Source organism: Lemur catta, chromosome 3, assembly GCF_020740605.2.
Source record: "Lemur catta isolate mLemCat1 chromosome 3, mLemCat1.pri, whole genome shotgun sequence".
NCBI classification, from domain to species: domain Eukaryota; kingdom Metazoa; phylum Chordata; class Mammalia; order Primates; family Lemuridae; genus Lemur; species Lemur catta.
This window is the reverse complement of record NC_059130.1, coordinates 105,856,274-105,882,988: the sequence shown is the minus strand read 5'-3', so window position 1 is coordinate 105,882,988 and position 26,715 is coordinate 105,856,274. Positions and strand designations below refer to the sequence as shown.

At 54.8% G+C, this 26,715-nt stretch overlaps 1 protein-coding gene across 2 annotated transcripts in view; it reads left to right on the top strand.

Moving 5' to 3' along the window:
- The window catches only part of PTPRU (protein tyrosine phosphatase receptor type U), a 74,440-nt gene extending 50,760 nt beyond the window's left edge, over positions 1-23,680 (top strand). The window contains exons 16-30 of one of the 2 annotated variants that reach the window (XM_045545728.1): positions 3,083-3,273; positions 4,027-4,102; positions 4,789-4,865; positions 10,731-10,767; positions 11,373-11,461; positions 11,560-11,676; positions 12,251-12,405; positions 14,437-14,572; positions 15,021-15,170; positions 16,644-16,817; positions 18,121-18,261; positions 20,497-20,622; positions 20,757-20,914; positions 22,136-22,271; positions 22,513-23,680. In XM_045545728.1, coding sequence (XP_045401684.1) covers positions 3,083-3,273; positions 4,027-4,102; positions 4,789-4,865; positions 10,731-10,767; positions 11,373-11,461; positions 11,560-11,676; positions 12,251-12,405; positions 14,437-14,572; positions 15,021-15,170; positions 16,644-16,817; positions 18,121-18,261; positions 20,497-20,622; positions 20,757-20,914; positions 22,136-22,271; positions 22,513-22,575 — 1,826 coding nt within the window. In that variant the 3' untranslated portion in view covers positions 22,576-23,680. Of the gene's footprint in view, positions 1-3,082; positions 3,274-4,026; positions 4,103-4,788; positions 4,866-10,730; positions 10,768-11,372; positions 11,471-11,559; positions 11,677-12,250; positions 12,406-14,436; positions 14,573-15,020; positions 15,171-16,643; positions 16,818-18,120; positions 18,262-20,496; positions 20,623-20,756; positions 20,915-22,135; positions 22,272-22,512 lie in introns of both variants that reach the window. The other variant, XM_045545727.1, reaches the window with a different exon arrangement.
- Positions 23,681-26,715: the final 3,035 nt, after the last annotated feature.

Sequence of the window (26,715 nt, the reverse complement as noted above, 5' to 3'; positions counted from 1 at the left end):
GTGCTTTATACACATTATCGTATTTAATATCTACATCATCATATTGGTTAGTAACAATTTTTACTTTCATTTGACATGTGAAAACAGAAGTTTGGAGGGAGTAAGTAACATCCCCAAGGTCACGTGCAGAGCTGGGATTCGATCTGAGGCCTGTCTGACTCCAGAGCTTCTCCCTCAGTCTCCACATTACACTGTGTTCCCCTGAGGATGTTTCATGAAACAAACAAACAAAAAAGCCCTCCATGGTGAAAGATGACTGAAATGTTGCTATTTCTACTCATCTCTTGGAGAATTAAAATGCACATGAACATGTTGACAGCTCGGAGAGATCTTATAGGGAAGACACCTATTTATTTTTGTTTAAACAAGAATTTCACAGACTCCTTTAAAACAAAGAATCCCTCCTCATCCTCTTTTTCTTCTTTTTAATGGAATTCCACTTAATCATCTTGTATACCTAGTATTTTCTAGAACGCACTTTGGCAACCATTACATTAGACCAGTCTCCTCTCTTTGGACCTTAGTTTCCCCATCTGTGAAATTAAGGGCATCCGGCCATGACGGCATAGCTGGTACTTGCCTGCCCTCCAGCTGTCAGCAACCAGAAATCCGGATAACATACATGACACAATTGCTTTCAGACATTGAACTACAGGCAGCTCAGAACTGTGATTCCAGAGAACAGAGAAGCAAATGAGGTGAACTCTGACTTTCTGCCTGGAGGCCATTTTTAAACCACAGGACAGGAAGATGGATCCCAAGCAGAGCGGGGCAGTCAGTCTCCTTGATTTAAATAGAAGTTGGGGAAATTGAGCTCATCATGGGTTCTGACCTGGTGAGCCTACATTCATTCTGCCGGCCCGTCATGGAGCAGGAATTACAGGCCAGGCACCATAGAGGGCTCCCCTAAGGAGGGTCATTTTGGCTGAGACCTGAAGGATGAGTATGAGTTCACCAGGCATAAAGAGTAGGGGGCAGGAAGGGTTTTGGAGGAAGAGGGAACAGCATGGGTGAACGCACAGCGAAGGGAGGGGACAGGCATCTGGGCCCCACTAAGAGTCCCCCACCAGGCCCTGCTAGCTCAGTCCTGGGCAGAGAATGGGTATGAAAAACGTGGAGGGCTGGGCTTGAATAAGCCCCTATCTGCCGGACAGGAGTAGGGAACTGAGTATAGTCAGGTACTGAGTAACAACCTTTTGGTCAACAATGGACTGTGTATATGATGGTGGTCCCATAAGATTATCATGAAGCTGAAAAATTCCTATCACCTAGTGATGTCATAGTTGTCACAGTGGTGTAGCACAAGGCATTACTCACATGTTTGCGGTGATGACAGTGTAAACAAACCTATGAAAGTCTAGCATGCGCAATTATGTGTGGTATGATACGTAATACTTGTTAATGATAATTACTGTTACTGGTTTGTATATTTCCTACACTATACTTTTTAGCATTATTTTAGAGTGTACAGCTACTTACAAAAAACCAAGTTAACTGTAAACGCCCTCAGGCAGGTCCTTCAGGAGGTATTCCAGAAGAAGGCACTGTGTATTATTGCCCCTGAAGACCTTCTAGTGGGACAGGATATGGGGTAGATGACAGTGATCTTGATGACCATGACGCTGTGTAGGCCCAGGCTAAAGTGTGTGTTTGTGTCTTAGTTCTCAATAAAAAAGTTTAAAGAGTAAAAAAAAAATTAAAAAATTAAAAATAGATAAAAGCATATAGAGTAAGGATAGAAAGAAAGAAAATACTTTTGCATAGCTGTGCAATGTGTGTGTGTTTTAAGCTAAGTGTTATTACAAGAGTCAAAAAGTTAAAAAAATTAAAAAGTTTATAAAGTAAAAAAATTACAGTAAGCGAAGGTTAATTTATTGAAGAAAGAAAAATAAATTGTTTAATAGATTCGGTGTAGCCTCAGTGCACAGTGTTTATATATAAAGTCTGCAGGAGTGTACCCTGACATCCTAGGCCTTTGCATTCACTTGCCACACACACACGCACACACGCACGCACTCACCAGAGCAGCTTCCAGTCCTGCAGGCTCCATTCATGGGAAGTGCCCTAAACAGATGTACTATTTTTCATATTTTATGCTGTATTTTTACAGTACCTTTTCTATGTTTAGTTATGTTTAGATACACAAATACTTAATTGTGTCACAGTTGCCTACAGTATTCAGTACAGTAACATGCTGCACAGGTTTGTAGCCAGCAGCAACAGGCTAGACCGCACAACCTAAGTGAGTGGGAGGCTGTACCACGTAGGTCTGTGCGAGTGCACGCTGTGATGTTTCCACGCCTGCGGGATTGCCTCACAACGCATTTCTCAGAATGCCTCCGTCCCCATCGTTAAGCCACGCCTGACTAGTGAGTGGGAGTGAGTGTCCCAAGGTGGGTGTGGCCGTTTTCCCAATCCCAGGACCTGATCTCTGGGACAAGAGTGGCCTTGGGAATGCTATCGAACAGCCAGGGAAGGGGTGGGTTCCGGGTGCGCAGGGCTCTGTGAATCTCTGGAGTCTCTGGACCTATCCCCATCCTGTCCCCCTTGGCCAGGCCCCTGCACGGGGGACAATGGAAATGCTTGCTCAGGAGAAAGGCTCCCATTCAGGTGCCTCCCGAGTTAATCTGCAGGGGTGGGTGGCAGCAGCTGTTAATTTCCGGCTTTGCTTGTCTTTGAATGAGGGTGATTGCTGGGAGTTGCCAATGTTCCAGATTGTTCCCTGGAAGAGGGGGAGCGGGAGGGGGCTGTCTTGGCTCTGCTGAGTGCTGCCCCCTGCAGGCAGCAGGGTGAAGCCTCTCCACGGGATGGAGTGAGGGTATTACAGCATCACAGCGTGGCAGGGCCATGTCTACAGATGGGAAACCCCAGATGCAGAGGGAAGGGACTTGGCCAGGGTCACACAGGGTGGGGCCAGAGTCACACAGGGTGGGCCCAGCTAGACTGCTTGGCTCCAGTGAATAACCCAAAGTCCTCACCATTGACTGTGCTCCCCGCCCCCCTTGGCCCCTGAGTCCATCCGGGGCTCCCCACGCTGGGGCATGTGTGTGTCAGGAACCCCTCTGCCTTTCTCTCACTGCAGGAGACCAGCGCAGCACTGGGGTCACGGAGGCCAGCAGCCTCCTGGGGGGCTCTCCACGGCGTCCGTGTGGCCGGAAGGGCTCCCCGTACCACACAGGGCAGCTGCACCCTGCGGTGCGTGTGGCCGACCTCCTGCAGCACATCAACCAGATGAAGACGGCCGAGGGCTATGGCTTCAAGCAGGAGTACGAGGTGCACGCAGGGCCCCAGTGCAACAGGACCAGGCAGGCCTCGCCTGGCTCCTCCTCACCGTGGACTGAACCTGGCAGCCCTCAGCCCGGCCCCGGTTGGACCCCTGCTCCGACAGACCCCACTGCAACCTAACCCTTCTGTACCTTGACCCTGACCCCCATCCTGATTTCGAACTGATCTGGTTTCTCACTGTCATGTTAACCCTGATTTGAAAGCTGACCTTGAATCTCATCTCAGTCTCCATCTGGATCCTGATCCTGATCCTTATTCTGTCCCTAATCTGAGCCTGACCCCAATACTGACCCTGACCTTGACCTAACCCTAGTCCAACATTGACCCTGACTCTCACCCTAAGCTCTGTTTGAACCCTGACTGGGATCCCATCCTGCCCCCATCTGTACTGTGACAACACCTGTATCCTAATCTGAATCCAACCTGCACCTTTACCTTCTGCCCCGCTCAGATCTGGATTTGACCTATTCTACACCGGAGCCGTATTCCAAAATGTCTCCGAACTCTCACCCTCTTTTCCCCTCTTTTCTCAATTTCCCTTCCCCCACACTCCTTGATTTTGAACTTGGTCTCTTGCTGATAAAGGGACATACAGTGACTTTATCTCAGGTCCCAAGTTCAGCCCTGCACCTGGTCCTTACGGTGGCCCCACCTCCACCCTGCCCACATCATACCCATTAGGGGAGGGGTCCTATGAGTGGGGGTCCCCTCCGCATTGACCACCACTTTCCCTTCTGGCAGAGCTTCTTTGAAGGCTGGGATGCCACAAAGAAGAAAGACAAGCTCAAGGGCGGCCGGCAGGAGCCGATGCCTGCCTGTGAGTTCCAGGGTATCCATGGGAAGGGCCCAGGATCCAGGCCAGTGGGCGGGAGGAATCGGGAAGCGGAGCACAGCCAGAGTGGGCTCTGGGGTGGCCTCAGAGATGGTGGTAGGGTTGGCAGCCATTTATTGTGTGCCCACGACATGCCAAGCCCTGTGCCGAGGGTTACATACGCCCATTATCTCACTCCTCTCAATTACCCTGCGAAGTGGGCACTATTATATCCCCATTTTAGAGATAAGGAAACTGAGGCTTGGGAGGTTAAGAACCATGCTCAAGGTCACACAGCTAATAATTGCCTGATGCTGGGTGCAGTGGTACACACCTATAGTCCCAGCTACTCGGGAGGCTGAGGCAGGAGCATCACTTGAGGCCAGGAGTTTGAGGCTGCTGTGAACTGTGATTATGCTGGAACTGCGCTCCAGCCTGGGCGACAGAGTGAGACCCCCATCTCTTAAAACAAAATTGCCTGAGCAGCATCTGCTTTGGCCCTCCTTGACTTCAGACTAACCCCTGGCCTCTCTTGCCTCCCACGGTGTCCAGACCCTACTGGTCGGTCCTGAGCCTCTAGGTTTCCTGGCTGCCCTGCTCATGCCCCAGCCCTGGCCTAGGACGCCCTCCCCAACCCCCCCCCCCGCTCTGGCCTCCCCAGTTCAGCCCCTGTCCTCCTGCTCTGTTTACAGATGATCGGCACCGAGTGAAACTCCACCCAATGCTGGGAGACCCCAATGCTGACTACATTAATGCCAACTACATAGATGTGAGTGCCTTGCCCTGTCATTTCAGCAGACCTGGCCCTGCCCGCTCTAGGCTCACTGTCCAGACAGGGCAGAAACCTGGGAGGGGATAAATGTGGGTTCAGATGGCTGAGTTCTGAGTACCCCTACCTCCTGCACTGGGTGCCAGGGAGCTTAGAGGAGGGGGAGGACAGAGTGGGTGGCAGCCTTCAGGAAGGCTTCCTGCAGGCTGGAGTTGTCCTGAGAGATGAGGGGGCTTCAGTGAAGCAGAATGGAGGGAAGAGGCAGACAGCTAGGTCTAGGGGTGTGGAGGGATCCCCTCTGGTGAGGGGCCAAGAGGTTGGAAGGGTGGGATTCTCCCAGTTCACCATGAGGCTGGAGAGGTAGGCAGGGGCTGGATTGTGAAGGCTCGAATGGCAGGCTCAGGAGTTGGGGCTTTTTCATAGGGGCACCAGGGAGTTAATGTGTTTTGACTATGATTGGGATGGTGCTTCAAGAATAATAGTGCACCTTTATTGAGCATGTACCGTGTGCCAAGCACTGTGCTAAGCACTTTATACCCAATATCTCATTTTATGTAATCCCTACACCCACCCTACAAGGTAGTTAGCATCATGACCTCACCTTACAGATGAGGAAACTGGGGCTCAGAGAGGTGAAGCTACTTGTCCTCGGTCACACAGCTAGTGAGTGGTAGAGAAAGGACTCCAACCTCAGCCTGTCTGTGTTTCCAAAGCCCTTGCTGCTAACTGTGAGGCTGTCCTGCCACCCACTGCAGTAGCTGGCCCTGGGTGACTGGACGAGGGGCCAGAGCAAGGGCAGGAGCTAGGAGGCCTAGGCTTGGGTGTCAAGAAGAGGTGGTGAGACTACTCCCCAGGTGTGGATGGGGGGTGAGATGGGACAGGGCCCAGGGACCCTGGTCAGACTCCCCTGTCCCTGCAGCAAATCAGGTTTGGGAGAGTACCATTTGATCATTTGTGAAATATATTTTGAGCCCTTTCTATGTGCCAGGCGTTGTGCCGGGCACCAGGATACAATTGTGAAAAAGCCAGGCACGGCCCCTGCTTTCCTTGAAAGACATTCTAGTTGGGGAGACAGGTAAACATGGACATGAATAAATACTTTCAGATTGGTGGGGAAGCACAGGCCAGAAAACAGGGACTTCCCCAGTGTCATACAGCAAGTCAGCGGCAGAGCCAGGGCTGGCACGGCAGCCTTCGTGGAGAGGAGAGGGAGGGGCGGCCCAGGAAGGGAGACGCGAAACAAAGGCCTGAGGTGCTGGGAGGACCCAGGGGCAGGTCTGGGGGCAGAGGTAGTCGGGGACTCTGGAGGTGGTCTCTCCTCTCCCTCTTCTTAGCCTCCTGGGGTCGGATGTGCTGCCCTGTGGTCCCCAGAATCCCTTCCCTTCTCCCCCACCCATCCTGTCCCTTGGCTGGCATTAGTGCTGGGCCTGGGCTTACAGACTTGGGCAGCTTTGGTGACAGTGGGCCTCTCTCCGGTCTCATTAAGGTCCCAGTTGGCTTCTCTTGGGCCCTGGCAGGGACACGCCACTCCCCACTCTCCCTGGACCAGCCCAGCCCAGCCCAGCCCAGCCTGGCCCGGCCCGGCTGTCCCTGCTCTGCCTGCCCGCTCATATCGCCCATTCTGGCCACTCCTGTGCTCCGTCCACCTCCATCTGCCTCTGGCCTAATATCTGTCTCTTTTGCTTTGTACTGTTCCCTCACTGGAATCATTAAGATTCGGATAAACCGTGAAGTAAGTATCTCTCTCCCCGCCTCCTCCTCCTCCTCCTGTCTGTCTGACCGGCTGTATCTCAGACTCTCTCACAGTCTCTGGCTGTCTGTCTCTCTGTCTGTCTCTCTGTCTATCTCTGACCCTGTCCTCCTTCCACTCTACTGTGTGCCCAGCACCAACCGTCCATTTCAGCAGTCTGGCCAGGGACCGCAGGGGCTGAAGATACGACAGGGTCCCTATTGTAAGCACTTCCCTCCCACTCTCCACTGCTTCCAGACCAGGCAGCAGTATTGGGGTGCTTGCACCGGCCCCCACTGTCTGTCATTTTTATCCCCCAGTCCCACCCTTCCCAACAAGTCCTCACTAGGACCCCACACCTCCTGCAGGACCCTTGGGAGGGGTAGGGTGGGGGAGGCTGCTCTGGGTGGCCCTGTCTCTGCTGCTTTAGGGGTCAAGGTCTTTGGACAGCCCTGGGTCAGTCCCCCTGAAACCAGTTTACCTAGTGTTCAAATCGCCTTGTGATCAGTTTGCTTGAAACTTGTCTCCAAGCACTTTGCCCTCAATTTAGCCCTAATTTGAATGTTTTTGGGGGGAGCAGTTTAAGTATTCTTTTTTTTTGGAGACAGAGTCTCGCTCTGTTGCCCTGGGTAGAGTGCAGTGGCGTCAGCCTAGCTCACAGCAACCTCAAACTCCTGGGCTTAAGCAGTCCTTCTGCCTCAGCCTCCTGAGTAGCTGGGACTACAGGCATGTGCCACCATGCCTGGCTAATTTTTTTCTATATATAATTTTAGCTGTCCAGATCATTTCTTTCTGTTTTTAGTAGAGACAGGGTCTCACTCTTGCTCAGGCTGGTCTTGAACCCCTGACCTCGAGTGATCCTCTCACCTTGGCCTCCCAGAGTAAAAATTTACAGGTGTGAGCCACTGCACCTGGACTGGGTATTCTATTTTTAAAAATTATGCCATCTTTTGGCCTTTTAAGAATTAAAATACCACCCTCATTCATCTAGTGATCCTCTGACTTGATTTTTAATACATGTATATTATTTTCGTAGTATTTGATGACTGGTAGGATTATTTACTATTATGTGGATGCCTTTTCTTATTTTGTCTCCTCTTTCCTTTAAAAAATATATTTCGTCCTTTTTTATGATTGCTCAAATACTGTTCATTGTCAGACTTTCGACCCCACAGTCACATCTGGAGATGACTGGTTAGCCCGGATGTGCCCTTATTTTGAGTGTGCCTGAACAGTTGGTCTGTAAAGTTCTCACAATTAAAGGGAATATTAGGTTCCCCCAGTACAGTGCATATGCTCAGCCCTAGTGCCCCCATTAGGAGGTGATGATTACAGGTCATTACACTTGTTTATATCTCAATTTTCACAACATCCACCTTGCTCTTAAATCCAACCCATTTGGTTCACTGTTGTCAGACTCTTAAGAAATACCCTTGGAAGCCTTGGCTTAACACTTGGTCAAATGCCAGTTAACAATAGTGCCATTGACCTGCTGTGTGCCAGGCACCTGAGACACATCGTTTCGTCTTTGTCACACTCTGCCTGTTAGGGACCATATTGACCCGCATTTGGCAGGTGACAAAATTGAAGCTTAGAAAAGTTGAGTGACTTTCTCAGGGCCACATGGCTTTCAACTGGCAGAACTGGTCCACAAACCCAGCCTTAGCCCTCAACTCTTACACTGGACTGTGGTTCTTACCCTATGGGGGGCATCAGATGCCCAGGGCTCCTGCCTGCAGTGCAGGTGTGCAGTCCTCCACTCCACACGGTCAGAATCCAGCGAGGGCACAGCAAGTGCCTGGGACCTGTGCATGCTTCCTGGAGGGTGAGGGGCCAGGGCTCTGTAATGCTGGTCTCTGACGTGGTGTATGCAAGGTGATCTGATCGTCCTTTAAAATCTGATCATTTTAAACTTCTCTTTGGGTCTTTTATGTAATATAATTGTGCAGTAATACACACACATATGTTTTTAAAAGTTAATATGCAGATATTAAGGATTATCTGCTGAAAAACTTGTTTCGGGTAGGGTTGTATGACCATTTATCACCCTTTTTCCAAAAAGAAAGCCCCAAACAACAGAAGAATAGGACACTGGAATGAAGCAGAAACATTTGTAATAGAGTTGAATTTTAGACCAGCTGGTCTTTGAGCAAATTGATCCGTTTATTTTAATAGAGTTCCATCCCTCTGTTATTCACGGACCAGCCTGTGTGTGCTGGTGCTGTGCCGGGCACTGGGGGCAGAGCTGGGTGGAGCAGGTGAGGCCCCTGCTCTCATGTGGGATTCTTAGGCTGGTTTTGGGTGGGGCAGCCTGTTCCCAGCTTGACTAGCGCTGGGGGTGGGAGGGGAGCCCCTGGCTGCACCCTTAATGGGCCCCCTGTCCTCCACCTGCACCTTCCCCTCTGACCCCAGTCACCCAGCGGCTCTGCTGAGGACTTGAAGCAGAGACAGTGGCTTGGAGCGACAGCAGGAGAGAATTAGGCTAGACCCGGAGAGGTTTCCAGTGGGGAGGGCTGAGAGTCTCCGTCAGGCTCTTCATTATTATCAGTAACTTTGACCATGTTTTGGTCATTTTCGTGGGAACAGCAAGTAGATACACGACAGAATCTCTGAGTGTGTGTCTCTTGCTATTATCCCCTTGTTGCCGAGAACAGAGGCTTAGGGAGGCGGAGAGCCGGGCTTCTCAGAGTGCGCTCTGAGGCCCAGCACTATGGCACCACCCGGGAGCTGGCTGGACGTGCACCGTCCGGGCCCCACCCCAGACCTTCTGAATCTGAACCTGCCTTTGAACAAGATCCCCAGCAGATTCCCGTGCACAGTAAAGGCTGAGAGGCACCCTGTTAGTGCTCAGAGTCACACAGCTACTCCTTGGCAGACCTGTGACAGGGACCGGGGACCATTTGACTCCAAGACTATTTCCTAACCGTGGTAGTAAATCACCTTCCGTCCCAGCAGTTCTGGACATCCACTTGTATCCACTTGTTTGTATCTTCAGGGATACTTTTTAAGCTTTCAAATAGTAGTAGTAGTACTAATAATCGTGGCTACTATTGACTAAGTTCTGATCTTGTGCTTGACACGGTGCCAAACATTTATCATACGTTACTCCTCACAACAGCCCCAGGACGTCAATACTATAATTATCCCATTTTATAGATGTGAAAATGGAGACGTAAGGAAGTGAAGGGGTTTTTGCCTCCGTGCACACAGCTAGCAAGAGGCAGAGCTGGAATTGAACCCTGGCGGTGGCCGGGGAGCTGTGTTGCGGGTGTGAACTCGAGGCAGGGGCGGAGCGTGATGGTTTCCTGCAGTGCTTCCTCTCCTTCCCGTGTTGCCCGCTTTGAAGCCCTGGGTATCTGCTGGGCTCCTGTGCCCCAGAAAGATGAGGCCTGTGGCAGGACCTCAACGGTGGCTGTGGCCCTGGGGCGGGGCGTTGCGGGGGTGGCTCAGGGGATGGAGGATGAAGTAGCTCCTGGCCTGCTTTGCGGGAGATGGTGCAGGTAAAGTGCTTAGCACAGTATGTGACCCTAACAGGGTCCCCCAAAAGTTCATACTCATTATTATTATTGAATTTAAAGATTTTTCTCTAAGGGCCATGAGTAACCCCTGTGCTCATATGCTTCCAACCTGAAGCCTTCATCTGGGCCTCCCAAGCCCTGAGTGACCGAGGTAGTGGGGAGGGGGTGCTGTCCATTCTGGTTGCCCATGGAGGGCTAGGCTAGCTGATAAGCTCTGGTTACCCCGTGTTTGGGGCCTGGGGTGATTAGAGCTTCTGGGACTCTAGGAACAGGGCAGGGTCATCCTGGACCCTGTCTCCCAGTAGCAGCCTGGTTGCAAGTAGATAACTAGCCCCCCTTTATGGATGGGGAGACCCTCTAGGCCTGCGAAGGAATCATGTCCTCCCTGGGGTCATACAGCAAAGGTGGGATTGAACCCAAGACACTCGTCCCAGCTGCGTTCTCCCTTCCTTGGGGACTGGGAGGACAAGGTCACCCTGGTTAGGAGGCCATGGGGATGAGAGTGGGGTGGGTCTGTGGAGGGTAGGGGGTGCTGCTTCTGGGGGAGGAGAACACAGGAGGTCTAGGAGTGAGGGGCTGCTCCCTCGGGTCTAACCACGCCCTCTTCTCCTGTTCCAGGGTTACCACAGGTCAAACCACTTCATAGCCACTCAAGGTACCCGGCATCTCTGCCCGTGTGTGCCCAGCGATGTGCTAGAATGCCTCTGCCTGCCTTTCGGCCTCCCCCGCTGCTCTGCTGGGCTCCTGTCTGCCTGCCATCTGCCTTTGTTTCCCTGTTTGCTTGTCTGCTCCCTGCTCTCTGCCTGAATCTCTTGGCATTCCGTCATCTGCCTTGGTCCCTTGTTTGTGTTAGTGATCAGTCCATTGATAGCTCCCTGGTCTGTCTGTCTGTCTCCAAGATGGTGTGTGCACAAGTGCTAGCCAGGCTCAGTCCTCATGGGTGTGGGTTGTGCCTCTCGGTCTGGTGGCTGCCTGGGTTTGTCTGGCTGTGTCTCTTTCCCCAACTGTCCATCTGTCCATCCTCCTGGAGACTTGGGCTGTGGACCGAGGATCTGGCTCTCCAGCTCTGCCTCCTGGATAGCACCCACCCAGGGCCCTGCAGGCATGAGTGGGCTGTTGGTGGGGTATGTGTGGGGTGAGCACGAAGCCCCCATCAGGGTGCAGGGAGCCTCCTGGCTTGGGGTGGTGGTGTGGACAGCGTGGTGTGCTGGCCCTGGGCAGAAACCTCGCCTTAGGGACAGGCACACTCTGCACCCCCAGGGCCGAAGCCGGAGATGGTCTATGACTTCTGGCGCATGGTGTGGCAGGAGCACTGCTCCAGCATCGTCATGATCACCAAGCTGGTCGAGGTGGGCAGGGTAAGCGGGGCTGCGGGGTGGGTCAGGGGGCATGGAGGACCAAGGGGGCAGCGAGGAGCCCACTGAGTCCTGTCCCATGGGGACTCCAGGTGAAATGCTCACGGTACTGGCCAGAGGACTCAGACATGTACGGGGACATCAAGATCACGCTGGTGAAGACGGAGACTCTAGCTGAGTATGTTGTGCGCACCTTTGCCCTGGAGCGGGTGAGTCTCCCCGTCACGGGTTCCCTGCAGAGGGTGCCTGAGGGGTGGGGCAGGAGCAGGAGGGGCGAGGAGGGTACCGCTGCCAGCCCCAGCAAAGAAGCTACCTGGTCACTGTGCTGGGAGCACCGTGGAGGGACAGGAAGGTGACTGTCTCTGCCCTTGACTCCAGGAGGAAGCTGAGACAGTGGAGATGATGACAATAATTGCCAGGTGCTGGCTGCTCCTCTGTGCTGAGCCTGTTACACATTTTGTTTCAGTCCAGGGAAGCTCTGTGGGATTACGTGTTTACTGTTAGCCCATTTTACAGATAAAGAAAGTGAGGCTGAGAGTGGTTACATCATGCATAACAGGCTACATCACTGTCTGTTTGTCTAACCCTGGAAAAGTGGTTTTTCCTCTTAGAGCCTTAGTTTTCCCACTTGTACAATGGGACATTAATACTGACCTCATCAATAGATTTATCACTGGGATTAATTGAGATCACGCAGTGAGATGCTCACCACGGTGCCTGGTGCACAGCAGGTGTCTAATAGATGCTGCTGGTGTCTTACTGTTATTACTGTCATCTCCCCAGAGAGGCTACTCTGCCCGGCACGAGGTCCGCCAGTTTCACTTCACGGCGTGGCCGGAGCATGGCGTCCCCTACCATGCCACGGGGCTGCTGGCCTTTATCCGGCGCGTGAAGGCCTCCACCCCGCCTGACGCTGGGCCCATCGTCATCCACTGCAGGTGGGTTGCCGGGAGTCCCAAGGACAAGAGGGCCAGTGGGGAGTTGGGCCCGAGTGGGGTTGGTTCAGGGTCTGTAAGGGGGACCAGGCCTGGGCTCGTCCTGCTTAGAGACAGAGGACCGGAGGGAATGACCCCGGAAAGGCCCTTTACCCTTTGAGCTTTGGCGCTGAGGTTGGCACCCTCACGTGCCCTCTAAGACCTGTGGAGCGCCATGACCCAGGTGCTAGGGAGGTACTGGAGGCAGGGAGGGGGCCGGCTTAGGGCTTGGCGAGGCACCATCAAGTTCAGCTGCATCCATTCAGCAGATGTTTGCTGCACACCTGCTGCGTGCTAGGTTTGGCCCAGGGCTGGGAAGGATTTCACCTTCTCCTCGCCAAACCCAGTGGGCCTCGCTCACCCCTTGGCCTTCACACCCTTTGCAGACCCTGAGTGGCTCCTGTGACCCCAACTGCCTTCTGTCTCTGCTCTGCTTCCTCCCTGGCTCCACATCTTCCTCTTGCCCCTTAAATGGGGGCCCAGAACCCTGTCCTCCGCCCACGCCCTGGAGAGCCTCACCTTCAACGCTGTGGCTTTGGCGAGTACCCTGTGGCCACAAGTCCATGGCCTCAATGTCTCCTCCTGGCTCCTCTGTTGGATTCTTACCAGCTCCCCAGATGCCACGTGGCAGACTCATTCTTCTTCCTGCCCTGCCGCCCATACCAGGTCTCTTCAATTTTGTTAGGTGTCTATAAGATACCGTCTTATTAAAATAGAACTTTTTTGATATATAATACACTTAAAAGCAAAGTGCACAAATAATTACTGTATATATTACTATGAATTTGCACAAATAAAGCACACCTGTGAAATAACCAGCTCTACTTAGATTGAGAAACAGAGCATTAGCACCCAGAGGCCGCTTGAGCCCAATTCTGGTCTGTCCCCTCCCGGCCCCTCCCAGAACAATCACTGTCCTGACTTCTAAACCATAGATAGTTTGCATGTTTTTGGACTTTGTAAGAATAGAATCACACAGCATGTGCTCTTTGCTGTCTGATTTCTTTCCTTCCACTTTGTTTGTGAGGTCCATCCATTTTGGGTCGTATTCCACTGGGTGAATAAATGACAATGTGTTTGTCCATTCTGCTGTTGATGGGCATTTGGGTTGTTTCCAGTCTTGAGCTATTATGTATAGTGCTGCTGAGGACATTTGATTGCATGGCTTTAGGCCAAGAAATGCATTCATTTCTGTGGGGTGTGTATGTAGGAGTAGAACTGCTACCTACGTGAACATTCAGCTTTCGGAAATATTGCCAGTTTTCCAAGGTGGATGTGCTAATTTAAGCTCCCACCAGCGGCGTATGGGATACCCAGTTGCTGTATGTCTTTGCCAATATGTGGATACCACCATTTTCAAACCTGCAATCTTGGTGTCATCTTTGTCCACTCCCCCTCAACTCTGTGCAACCCAGTGTGAGCACAAGGGTCAAAGGGGTGAACCCAAGACAGCCCAGCTCTTGATGAGCTCCCAGTCAGGTTAGGGAGACAGCCACGTCAACAGTGACCATGTGGCAGGAAAAGTGTTTTAATAAAAGCGTGCCCAAATTGCTCTGGGAACTCAAAAGAATGACATCTGCCTGGAAGGGTTAGCTATGCTCCATTGAGAATGTGAAATGAGCGTGTGGGGTTTTGAAGGGTGTGTAGGAGATCTGGTGATATCCAGGAGGAAAGAACATTTTTGGATAAGCTCTGAGCGTCACTGTTGTCCCTCTCTCCTAGTCTAAGTTGGTAAGTTGGGCTGGCTTCACCTCTGCGTTCTTCCTGCCCTCACCCCTGCTCTCCTTCCCCGGGGCCCATGCCCAGCTTTGTCATTGTTGTATTTCACCAGAACTCTTCCTCCCAGCAGCCTGCTCCCTGGCTTCTCCTCGCTGGGGGAGGGGAGGTTGTCATCTCTGTCCCTGTCCCCTGTGTGGTGCAGATATCTCTTCTTCTCCCTAGTCCCGGCCTCCCCCGCCAAGGCTCTGACATGGCCTGGGGCCGCTTTCTCCGCAGCGCGGGCACTGGCCGCACAGGTTGCTACATTGTCCTGGATGTGATGCTGGACATGGCCGAGTGTGAGGGCGTCGTGGACATTTACAACTGCGTGAAGACCCTCTGCTCCCGGCGCGTCAACATGATCCAGACTGAGGTGCAGCGACCCGGCCCTGTCCCCACCAGTCCCTCTAGGACAGGGGTCTCTCGCGAAGGAGCTCAGCGCTGGTGGAGTGTGTCCAGAGGCTCTTGCCTTCCCTAGGGCCATTCCTGAACTTGGCTGCCAACCTCCCAGGGCTTCCCAAACTCAGCTCTGTTGTGTTCTATTGGGTGGGGTCAACAACGGGTTCCATAGTCCAGACATCCCTGGGTTTGCATCTTCCTGGATACGTGACCTTGGACTGTCCCCTCACCTCTCAGAGCATCTCACAGGGCTGTTACAGGGGTGAAATAGGAGATAAGTGAGCCTGTCTGTGGTGGCACGTGGTTGGACTCCACCCCAGAGCACCCCGCCTCAGCCTCGAGCTTGCTTACGCCCTCTCTCCCCCACGGATCTCCAGCTTCTAGTCCCTTCCTCAGTCTCGTGTTCTCGTCTCCTGTTCCAGGAGCAGTACATCTTCATTCACGATGCAATCCTGGAGGCCTGCCTGTGTGGGGAGACCACCATCCCTGTGAGTGAGTTCAAGGCCACCTACAAGGAGATGATCCGCATTGATCCTCAGAGTAATTCCTCCCAGCTGCGGGAAGAGTTCCAGGTGGGGGATGAGTGTGTGTATAGGTGTGGGGTGTGTGTTGGGAGGTCCTCAGCGCTGCAAGAGTCATTGAGGGCCAAGCAGGAGGGACCAGACTGAGACCACAGCTGGAGGGACAGAGCTGGGGACTAGGAAGGATGAGACAGTGGAGGAGATGGTGCATCGAAGCAGTTAAGGGCCCAGGCTTTGAAATCAGATAAACCTGGGTCCAAATCCTGGCTTACCTAGTTAAGAGCTGTGAACAAGTCATTTTATGTCTTTAAGCCTCAGTTTTGTTACCCACAGAAGAGAAATAGTTACTGTCTCCTTTGCAGTGTTGTATTCATCGGGGTTCTTTTGGGTGCGAGTCATTAGAAGTCCAGCTCTTGTAACTGAAGAGTCTGAGGCAGGTGCAGCTTCGATTGTGGCAGATCCAGGAGCTGCAGCGAAGATGCCAGCACTTGGTCTGTCTCCACTCCTGTTCTGGCTTCATTCTCAGACCCACACTCGGCCCCAGCAGTGCCAGGCTCCCCTGATCTCTGCTGTCAGGAGACTCTGGGAGGAGATACTTGCTGCTCCCAGCAGCCCCAGCAAGTCCTAGATGAGACTCTCACTTGCCCATCCCTGAACCAGTCACTGGGGCCAGAGAGAGGGAGCTCCTGATTGGCCCTGGCTTTGGCTGCACACCTGCAAGGCCTGGCCTGTCACTAGGCGGGCAGAGACCCGGGATGTCCTCTCCACTCTGGGTTCCTGAGAGGGCTTGGTGGACAGCACACGCTGGGTGCCTGGTGCTCCGGGGCCGGCACAGGATTAGGGTTAGGTGCTGCCTGTGATTCCTGGAGCAGGGGGTCGGGCTTTGGGGATCATGGCAGACTTAGGTTCCCTGTGAAGGATCCCCAAGAACAAGATGCACTGAGACCCCGGGAATCTAGAGGGCTGAGGTCTGCAGGCATGGGGTCGAGGAGCTGCCCCAGAGGCCTTGGCTTGATTTAGTGCCAGGTGCTCAGGACTTGCATTCTGTTCAGACAGGGCTGTGACCAAGGAAGGTGACGACCTCTGCCAGGTCCCTGGAGTCCGCTTTGTGGAGGGCATGGGGTTGCAGGGTTTGTCTCAATGAAGGCATCGCTAGGCTAGTAATGATGCTGCTGTGCCTGGTGCGTGCCTGGCTCAGCTCGGGGCTTGTCATTATCTCACTATATCCTCCCAGCAGCCCCATGGAGTAGGCATACTACTTTCCCATTTTACAGCCTAAGAGATAGAGTAGCTTGCCTGAGTTTACACAGGTGGTAGGAAGGCAGACTGTAGTCTCCAGAGCACTGACCAGGCCCTGCGTGGCCTAGCCACAGGGAGCCTGGGGCCCTGCCTGCTCTCCTTTGTCCCTGGACCTCAGTTTCTCCATCCGTGAAATGGGTCTCATAACCCAGCCCATCCTCCTTCATGGGGTGTGGGAGGCCCAGCAAGCATGGGGCTTGACTCTCCCCTCTGACCCCCTTGTAGACGCTCAACTCGGTCACCCCTCCGCTGGATGTGGAGGAGTGCAGCATTGCCCTGCTGCCCCGGAACCGCGACAAGAACCGCAGCATGGACGTCCTGCCTCCCGACCGCTGCCTGCCGTTCCTCGTCTCCACCGACGGGGACCCCAACAACTACATCAACGCGGCTCTGACTGACGTGAGAGCTTGGGGGTGGGGTGGGCTGTGGGACTCCCCCTCCTGGCAGCATCTGGGAAGGTCCAGGGGCCAAAGGAGCAGAGCTGAGGGCTCTGGTGGGGGGACCCTCTGCCCATGCTGAGGAACAGTCCCATGGGGTGACCCTCCTACCCCAGTGATCCTCCATTCAGGGCATTCAAGCCAGTGCCCCCCTCAGGTATTACTCTCGGCCTGAGTGGGGGGCTGGGCTGTGGAGTTCAGGCAGGGCTGTCTCCAGAGTTGGGCCCAGCGGAGCCTGGGGTAGGATGATTCAGGAGACTTTGGGGAGGCCTCGAGGGTTTGGGTTGGGACTTAGGACCTGATGTCTGGAGCCAGGGGAGCTTGTCTTGAGGACACTGAGCTGGAGCCTGCTCCAGGACCCGGCCTGGGAGGGCGACCGGCCTCCTGGCCCCAGCCTGGCTGTGGTCTGAGGGCTCAGGAGCCATTTAGAGTCTCTTCCCCGGCTCCCAGCTCAGGGGCCTCTGCCTCCTCTGGGTGTTGGGAGCAGAGCAGGAGGTGGGTGCCGGGGCTTTAGGGGCCTGAAGAATAGCTCCGAGGTGCAGCCCTCCGAGGTGGGAAGAGTCTGTGAGTGTTACCCCCATTCCTCCTCCACACCGGAACCAGCTGAGAGGTGGACGTGAGAAACAGGCAGGTGGAGACCAAACTGTTGCAGATAAAAGTGGAGAATGAGGCTTTAGATACGTGGCTGCGTAGGCTGCTGCTCCCCAGCTGCTCCCTCAGCGTGTCAGGCCGACTTCCCCTCTGGGTGCAGCTGTGCAACCACCGGCCGCCCCTTCCGATCGGGGACAAGCCTTCCTGTGTGGCAGAGGCCAAGAGCAGGCAGAGAACGCCTTTTGAGGGCAGAAGGGAGGGCTTCTTTGAGGAGGTGACAATTAAGTAAAGACCAGAAAGAAGTAAAGGAGAGAGCCATACAAACGTTCAGGAAGTTTGGTCTGGGCAGCAGAATGGCAGATGCAAAGGCCCTGAGCCAGGTGGCAGCCATCTTCTGCCTACTACTTCCAGGCTCTCCTTGCCACACATCTGGGGACCTTTTGCTGTTTAGTTCCCAGGGGCCATGGGCTTGGGTGCTAGAGGCCTGGGGCTCACCCTGTCAACTCAGTCCTCAGTGAGCCAGCCAACCTTTGAAATGGGCCACTGGAGGCCCTGGTCCCGTGGGACACAACTGTCCAGCTCAGGGTGGCAGAGCAGGAAGACAGGCTGTGGTGGGGACTTGGCCCATGTCAGGGGCTGGGAATGGGCCCTGCCAAATCCTGGTCTCCCCGCAGAGCTACACTCGGAGCGCGGCCTTCATCGTGACCCTGCACCCACTGCAGAGCACCACGCCCGACTTCTGGCGGCTGGTCTACGACTACGGGTGCACCTCCATCGTCATGCTCAACCAGCTGAACCAGTCCAACTCTGCCTGGGTGAGGGCCCTGCTGGCCAGCCCACCCGGCCACCTGCTGCCCAGGGCCTCAGTGTGTTCAAGGGCATGGTCCCCAAAGTCAAGAGTTGGGTCTCAGCTCTGCCACCTATCTGTGTGACCTTAGGCGAGTCGCACTCCCTCCCAGAGCCTGGGTTTCCTCATTTGTAAAACAAGGGTGTGAGACTGGAGAGAACTAGCTGCTCTTTATTGAGCACCTGCTGTAAGCCAGGGACTCTGCTCTGCATGTATGGTCTTATTTATAATCTACAATGACCTTGGGGTAAAGGCTTCAGGTGAGAAAATTAAGAAAACTAAAAGCAAAAGAGGTGAAGTGCCTTCTCCAGGGTCACACGGCTGGGGAGTGGCAGGGCTGTGCTCCCCACCCTGGGCTGCCTCCTTCCAGAGCTTCTGCTGTTTCAGTTGCTCACTAAACTGCCCATCATGGGGGCTTCGAGGCAGAGTAAAATCCAGGCCTCCTACTTTCTGACTGTTGCTCTAGGGTAAGTTAATTCACCTCTGTGAGCTTCAGTTTCCTTCTCTGTAGAATGGGGACCATCACAGGACCATGTGAGACATGCATATGCTGCTTGGCACTGTGCAGTGCCAGCACGCAGTAGGCGCTCAGTACATGGCAGAGATGAAGAGGATGGGGGTGACAGTCACTTCTGAGGTTGGGCCAGACACTGGCTTGGTGACCTCTGCTTAGGGGAGGCCCCTCCAACTCCTGCATTTCCTTTTGGGGCTCTCAAGGCTGAGCTCCTGGGAAATGCAGATGCCCAGCCTTCCAGCCCTCCCTGACCACATCGCCTGATCTCTGGACTCCCTCCCACCCCAGCTCTCTGTTGGGTCCAGGGGGCAAGGAAGATTTGCTGTAAAATGAGCATGACGGCATCTTAACGGCTGCCTGGAGAAGGCTTTGTTAACTGGGCTCTTTATGGGTCGGGCACTTGGTGTAAATGACCCAGGACTACAGGGTAATGGGCTCCAGTTCCTGGGTGGGGATCTGGAGTGACTCTAAACCTTTACTAAGGTGTAGGAGTGGGGCCCAGAGGGAGGTTCACACAGACATCACTCCCTGGTCATTGATTTATTCATTCATTCATTCAACCAACTTTTTCCATGCACTCCTCCCTGCCAGGCCCTGCAGTGGGCAGTGGGGAGACAGGAGAAGACAGTCTCGCCCAGACCTTGTAGTACAGGGGTAGTAGGTACAAAATCTGACAGTAATAGCACAGAGGGAGAAGGGCTATCCTGGAGCCGGCACAGGGACACAGGAAAGCCTGGGGGATAATGTATCTAGGAGGGCTTCCTGGAGGAGGCAGTGTCTCAGCTGAGATGCTGAGCATAGGGTTAACTGGGTGAAGAGATGGGGAAGAGTGATTTATGGAGAGGAAACAGCACATGCAAAGTTCTGAATGTGAGGAGCTGCCAGGACCCCAGCCAATAAGAAAGTAGTGTCCTTCCTCATGGGCTGGGGTGAGAGAGGGAAGCAGATGGAGCATGGTGTCACTTGGGAGGAGCTTGGGGGCCATGTTATAGATGGAGAAACTGGGCCCAGAGAAAGGAAGAGGCTTTCCTGGGCTCTGGGCAGAGCTGAGACTAGAAGCTAAGGCCCCGGGCTGCTGGCCTGAGACCCGTGTGTATACGTGTATATATATGTGTGTATGTATTGTGGATGCTGCCCCTCCCCTGTCCCTCTGCTGTCTCGAGTCTGTAGCCCTGGAGGGAGTGTATTTAGGACCCTGGCTCCATGGAGGGGTCCTAGGGCAGGAGTGGGGTGCTGAGCTGTGTTGCAGCATCAGGGATACCCCACCTCTGTGAGCTGGCGCTGAAGGACAGAGGCAGTGAGAGAGAAGGCTGGGAGGAGGTTCTGGAATGGGTGGGGGTGATCTAGGCCTATCTCTGGAAGAAGGCAGCCTCGTGTTGGGGTGTGTGAGTGTGTTAAAGTGTAGATTTTTAGTGGCACGGCAGGGTCATCAGCGCACTGCCTAGGAAGGGTTTGTCTTGGCTGATCTGAACGTGTCAGTGTAGAACACGCTGGGGCAGGTGTGCACTGCGGTCTGAGGGGTGAGTGGCGGCAAGTGGGGGGGTGCTGAAGGTGGGTGTGGAGTGACTGGGCGGGCCAGGGTGCGTGGGAGCCACAGGACAGGTGTGGAGCTCTAGGATTGGGGGTGCTGTGGGGTGAGCCCCTGCCAGGCTCTACTCAGCTCCCCTCCCTCCCTGCCTGTGCCCTCAGCCCTGCCTGCAGTACTGGCCAGAGCCAGGCCGGCAGCAGTATGGCCTCATGGAGGTGGAGTTTGTGTCGGGCACAGTGGATGAAGACTTGGTGGCCCGAGTCTTCCGGGTGCAGAACATCTCTCGGGTGAGTGGTCTGGAGAGCCCCAGGGTGAACCTCGGTGGTGGCCTGGGGCGGCCTTTGATGACCCTCTTGAGGTCATCAGGGCCCCTTGTGACCCTGGTGCTCATGTCCCCCTGGCTGGCTGCCCATGACCCCAGCTGCAGGAGGGGCACCTGCTGGTGCGGCACTTCCAGTTCCTGCGCTGGTCTGCATACCGGGACACACCTGACTCCAGGAAAGCCTTCCTACACCTGCTGACTGAGGTGGACAAGTGGCAGGCAGAGAACGGGGATGGGCGCACCGTCGTGCACTGCCTGTGAGTGCCCGGCAGGCCGGACGGTGGGTGGAGGGATTGGGGGGCCAGAGGCTGAGGTCCAATCTGAGAGAGGGCCTCACAGTTGGCACCAAAACCCCCGGGCTCCCAGAGGGCCATGGCCTGGACTCAGCCCAACCAGCCAACACCGGCCCTGCCTTCCCTGGAGAAACCCAGTCAGTTTCCGGAGTATAGACTCAACCCTGAACAACTGCCCAGTACCCTCTGTGTGATGTGTGACTCTGCCAATTCAATTAAGGGGAGTCATTTGTCAGAACTTTTTACCCTGTGAGATCGTAGCACACTTTTTATGCCAATGGAATTTCAGCCTTTTGTTCATGTATGCACACACACACTTTTTTCTTCATTTATTCATTCATTCATATATTCATGTGCATGCCCCCATTCATGGATTCATGTATTCACTCACGTCTGGGTGCAGTCACTCCTTCCCTCCCCACTCTTTCATGCTTTCAGCAATTACTGAGCCTTCCCGGGGCCAGGCTGGGCTGCTGGAAGCCGGGATGGGGGTCTGAGTCATGGCCCCGCCCTCAGGGCTTTTGGTTCTAGCAGGAGAGACCCCTCGAGAAGGGGGCTGAGAACCTAGGCATCCTCTCATCCCCCAAGAGGCACCCACGTGTGGGAGTTAGGGAACAGCGGGAGAGGCAGGAGGGCGTGGGAGGCTCGCTGTGTGGGAGGCTGCAGGTTTGACTTGGGGTGTGTGTGCGCGGCGTGACCCGTCTTCTCAGCGTTCATTTTCCATCCCGCTCTCTGGGTATTTGCTTGCTGCGCGACGGCCCTTCTCTGTCGCTCTTTGTTTCTCAGTGTCTTTCTTTTGGAGTGTGTCTGGCTCCTCTTCTCTCAGAATCTGGTCTGTTTCTCCTTGAGGGTATGTTTTCTGGGATGCCATAGGCGTCGGATGTATGTCTTAGCCTCTGATCCTCCTGGAACTTCCGGTCCTGCGCCCACCCCTGGGCCCTCTGCCCCTCCCTCTCCGGGTCCCTCACCTCTGGGCTCTCTGGCCCCGCCCTCTCCGTTCCGAGACCCGCCCCCCTGGGCCCTCTGCTCCGCCCTCTGCGTTCCGAGCCCCACCCTCTCCGTTCCCAGCCCCGCCCCTTACCTCTGGGCCCTCTGGCCCCGCCCCCTTTCTTTTGGTTCCCAAGCCCCGCCCCCCACTCCTGATTCCAGAGCCTCTCCCCAAAACCTTTTGTGTCTATCATTTAGAAATGGAGGTGGACGGAGCGGTACCTTCTGTGCCTGCGCAACAGTCTTGGAGATGATTCGTTGCCACAACCTGGTGGATGTTTTCTTTGCTGCCAAAACGCTTCGGAACTACAAGCCCAATATGGTGGAGACCATGGTGAGGGGCCATGTCTCCGTGCCCGGCCTCTTCCGCCTTCCTGCTCCATGCCTGGCCAGGTCCCTCAGCACCTACCCGCCCACGTATGGTCCCCACCACTGGGCCCTGGTTCTAGTCTTATGTTGTCAAACGTCCCCCCTCCCCTAAGGTGGGCCGGGGCTCATGCCTGCCCTCTCTCCCCCTCCCAGCCCCCGGTACTAGGGAGGGCTCAGGCTCATGATTCCTTCTCTCCCTCTCCCAGGACCAGTACCACTTTTGCTACGACGTGGCCCTGGAGTACCTGGAGGGGCTGGAGTCAAGATAGCGGGACCTCTGGCCTGGGCCACCCACTGCACACTCAGGGCCAGACCCACCGTCCCAGACTGGCGAGGAAGATCTGTGCCTCCAACTCTGCCCAACTGCAGCCCCACGGGGAAAGCACTGGAGTGGACGCTGGGCCATCTTGGTGCCCCCTCCACTGTGGGCAGGGCCTTTCACTATGTCCCGTGGGCAGGCTGTGGGCCGAGAGCTTAGCAAGACGGTGGCCCAGCCCCACCTCCACAGGGTCCTGCAGGCCTGTGCTGACAGGCCTGGCACTGCCTGGCGGAACGGCAGGGGCTCAGGACAGCCAGCTCTAGGGGACCCTTGACTTCATCCCAGCCTTGGGCAGAGATGAGTGAGCCTCTGCAGAGAGCGTCCCAGGCCAAGGTTTCCACCCAGCTCAGCTTCCTATGCACACGGGTGGAGAGTGCTGTGAGGCTTGGCATCTAGAATTCCATTGGGCCCAGCCCCTGAGGGCCCTCGGGAGGCTGGGATCTGTCCTGAATTGTCAGTGGGACACACTGACTGTCCTCCCCAGGGGAATTGCAGTGTCCTCCTCTGCCCCACAGCCCCCTGCAGCCCCGGAGCCCCGGGGATATTCGCTCACCATCCCTCCCCACTCCGCTTCCCATGTGCTCTGAGCTTGCCTGAACCAGGATCTGCCTTCCCCAGCTGACCCGGCGTCTACAGAATGGTCACCTCAGCCCTCTCTTCCTCTAACCCTCAGGCCTCGCTGGCCTGTCCTGTTCAGCTTGGGCCAGTGACAGTCTGCAAGGCTGAATGGCAGTCCCTGGGGTTGAGGTCCCTGTGGCTTCTGGTCAGGCTGCCCACTGGGGACGGGACAGGGCTGTCACAGCCCCTAGAGTTCAGTGGAAAAGAGGGTATTTTGGGATGGAGGATCAGTGCTTTTTTGTTTATTTTATTATTTTTGGATGGGTGGGTGGGAAGGTCTCTTTAAAATGGGACAGGCCACACCCCCATGCCGTGCCTCAATTTCCCCATCTGTAAACTGTAGATATGACTACTGACCTACCTCGCAGGGGGCTGTGGGGAGGCATAAGCTGATGTTTGTAAAGTGCTTTGTAAATAAACATGCTCTCTGAATGCCACAGAGCGGCCCTGTGTGTGTCTGACCAGCCTCACTGGGGCATGCTTGCCTGTCCCCAGCCTCCCAGTGCAGTGGGAGGGTCCTGGGTAGGGGTCAGAGGCCTGGGTTCTGGTCTGGCCTTGGTTTTTTTCATCTGGACAATGGTAGGGGTGTGGACCAGGCATTGCTCAGGGTCCTCCCACTTACAGAGTTGGTTGCAAGGGACCCTGGCCTTTGCTGCCTGCACCCAGGCCTCTGAAGCAGTTCCTCAGGCAGTGGGCTTCATCTTGAGACCGCTGAGGGCCACAGAGCTGCCTCTCATCCCAATGGGGTCCTGGATCAAGGTTTAGCTTTTTCTGGGGCAGCGTGGGAGATTCAGGCTTTGGTGTCAGGCAGATAGGCCCCACCAACTGTGAGACCTGGGGCGAGTCAGCTGCTGTCTCTGGGCCTCAGTTTCTCATCTGTAAAATGGGGACAATCCTCTTAGGATCAGATGAGACAGAGATTAAGTACCTTATGTAGCGTCAGGTGTCCTGAATGGGCTTAGTTTACAAATAAACAGCAGAAACAGAGACAGAAGAGACGAACCCATGCCAGGGATGACCGTCCAGCTGCCTGAGCCCAACCCATTCCAGCCACTGGCTTCCTCCTGGGGTGGAGAGGAAGGAGGAGCGAGCTGGCTGGCGGGGACCTGAGTCACTCTGGCTCTGTGCCGTGTGACGTTGGGCAAGACAGTCCTGTTTCTGGGCCAAAGTTTCTTCATACAAAAGCTGACTCTATGATGTACTCATTCTGTTCATACATGAACTGACTTTCTGTGCCTCAGTTTCTCCCTTGGTCAAAGGTTATGATCCATTCTAATGACCTCACAATTCAACATCCTTTAATCTGAGTTAAAATGTATTGGACAGTTATGATCCCCCTTGGCTGAGACATGGACTGGCCACCTCACCCTCATTCTAAACTGGCTTCTAAGCCTTACCTGATGGGTTGCAAATGTGTGTCACAGACACTGGCCAAGCAATAGAATATGACTTGCTTTGCCAATAGAATGGGACAGAAGTGATGGCGTGAGTTCTGGACCCCGGGCCTCATGAGGCATTGCAGATTTTACTTTTGCCTTCCTGGAACTATGTCATGTAAGGCAGGCTGTGTAGCCCACCAGATGATTTGAGGTCACATGGAGGAGAACCAGCGCATCCCAGGAACAGTCAATACCAACTGCTAGACCTGTGAAAGAGGCTGTCTTGGACCTTCCAGCCCAGCCCATCTCTCAGGTGAGTGTAGCTGCATGTTCAAGTTTACAAGAAACTGCCCAGCCAACCCCCTAGAAGTGGGAGGGGTAATAAAGGGTTCTTTCTTTTAAGCCAATAAATTGTGGGGTCATTTGTTACGTACCAAAGCTGATTGATGCATGCATGTTCTGGGCAGTGTGGATGCAGCTCTGCTCTGTGCCCCATTGGGTGTTGAGCTCCTCAAGGGCAGGGAGTGTTTCTGTGTTCATCTTGTTTTATCTATTGCCCAGCAAAGGGCTTGACTTGGAGCTGGTGGTCTGAAGTGCTGGCAAGAGGGACAGAAGGAGGGAGCGTGGGCCCGCCTGCCACCTGCGCCTGCCGCCTGCCTGGCTGACCTCACGTGGCCCTCCAGAGGAGCCGGGGAGGCAGGCTGTGTGTAGCAGGAGCTCCAGCTCCAGCACCAACAGGCCGGGGTTCCACCCGCAGCTCCGCACCCCCAGGGGGGTGACCGTGCACAGCCCCTGACCAGTAACCTGCAGTAGCCCTAACAGTCCCTACTCGCAGGATCGGTTCTGAGGTCTGGAGATGAAATGTTTAAAAAGGGCTAGCGCAGTTCCTGGTGACACAATTGGCCCTCAGTAAAGGACATCTCATACCACACTACTGAAGGCCCTGCATAATGAAAATGGTGATCGTCCCCTTTGTTTAGTACCTATTGCTGTGTCACATGCCTCACGCCCTTATCTCTTACTCAGTCCACACAGCACCTCTTTAAAGTAGGGGTCACGCCCCTTCATTTTAGAGACGGGGAGATGGAGGCTCAGGGAGGTGAGTTCACTCACCCAGGGTCATTTGGCCACTATGTGGCAGAGCCAGGACTTGAACCCGAGTCCAGGCTGACCCCAATGCCTGAGCCTTTCCCTGCTCAGCTCTGCAGCCTTTCTGGGTGGGGTCAGAAGCCCCAGAATCCCCTGGATGCAACACCAGATGGGTAACATGTGGCCTGGGCACTGATTTTCAAACGCCGTGCGGTGTGTGGAGGTGGTGGCCTCTCGGACCAGGTGGCCAGGAGCGCAGGAAGATGCATGGTCCGGCCGGGCTCTGCCTGGGGCCCCGGGCCGAGCAGGTGCGGATAGCAGCCTCCACCCACCCCAGCCCCGGAAACTAGGATTTCTACAGGCACAGACGGGCCGGCTGCCTGTTACTGCCAGGAGCTAAATTGTTTCTTTACGCCGTAATAAATCCGGCCGCAGGAGCCAGCCAAGGCCATTACTTCTCACGACCTCTCTGCCGGCCCGTGATTGGGACACGTTATATATCCCAGCCACCCAGGAGATGGAGCCGTGACTTTGATGGATGCTAAGGCCACTTGCAAGGCCCTTGTCAAGAGCGGAGCCTGGCCACTCTCTGTCCCTGGGCTCTGCTGACCACCCGCCCGGTGACCTCTGATGGGCAGAAGCTTAATGAGCTTTGGCCTGGACACTGCGTGGCTGAGGACAGAAGTCACGGTGTCGAGGCACAGGCAGAACCAACAGGCTCAAGCCAGGTCAGGGCCTGGTGGAGGACGGCTGTGGGCGTGGGGAGGTGAGAAAGCAAAGCTTCACTCAGCACTTAATGCGCAGGTCACACTGCTAGGTGCTGTCTGTGGCTGGTCACACGTCAGCCTCCAATGATGCCTGTGGGGTAACCACAACGATCATCCCCACTTTACAGATGAGGAGACTGAGGCTCAGCTTAAGCAACTCACCCAAGGTCGGAGAGCCATTGAGTGTCACGTGAACAGCAGCAACCAGAGTGATGCTCTGAAAAACACAGGCCAGAC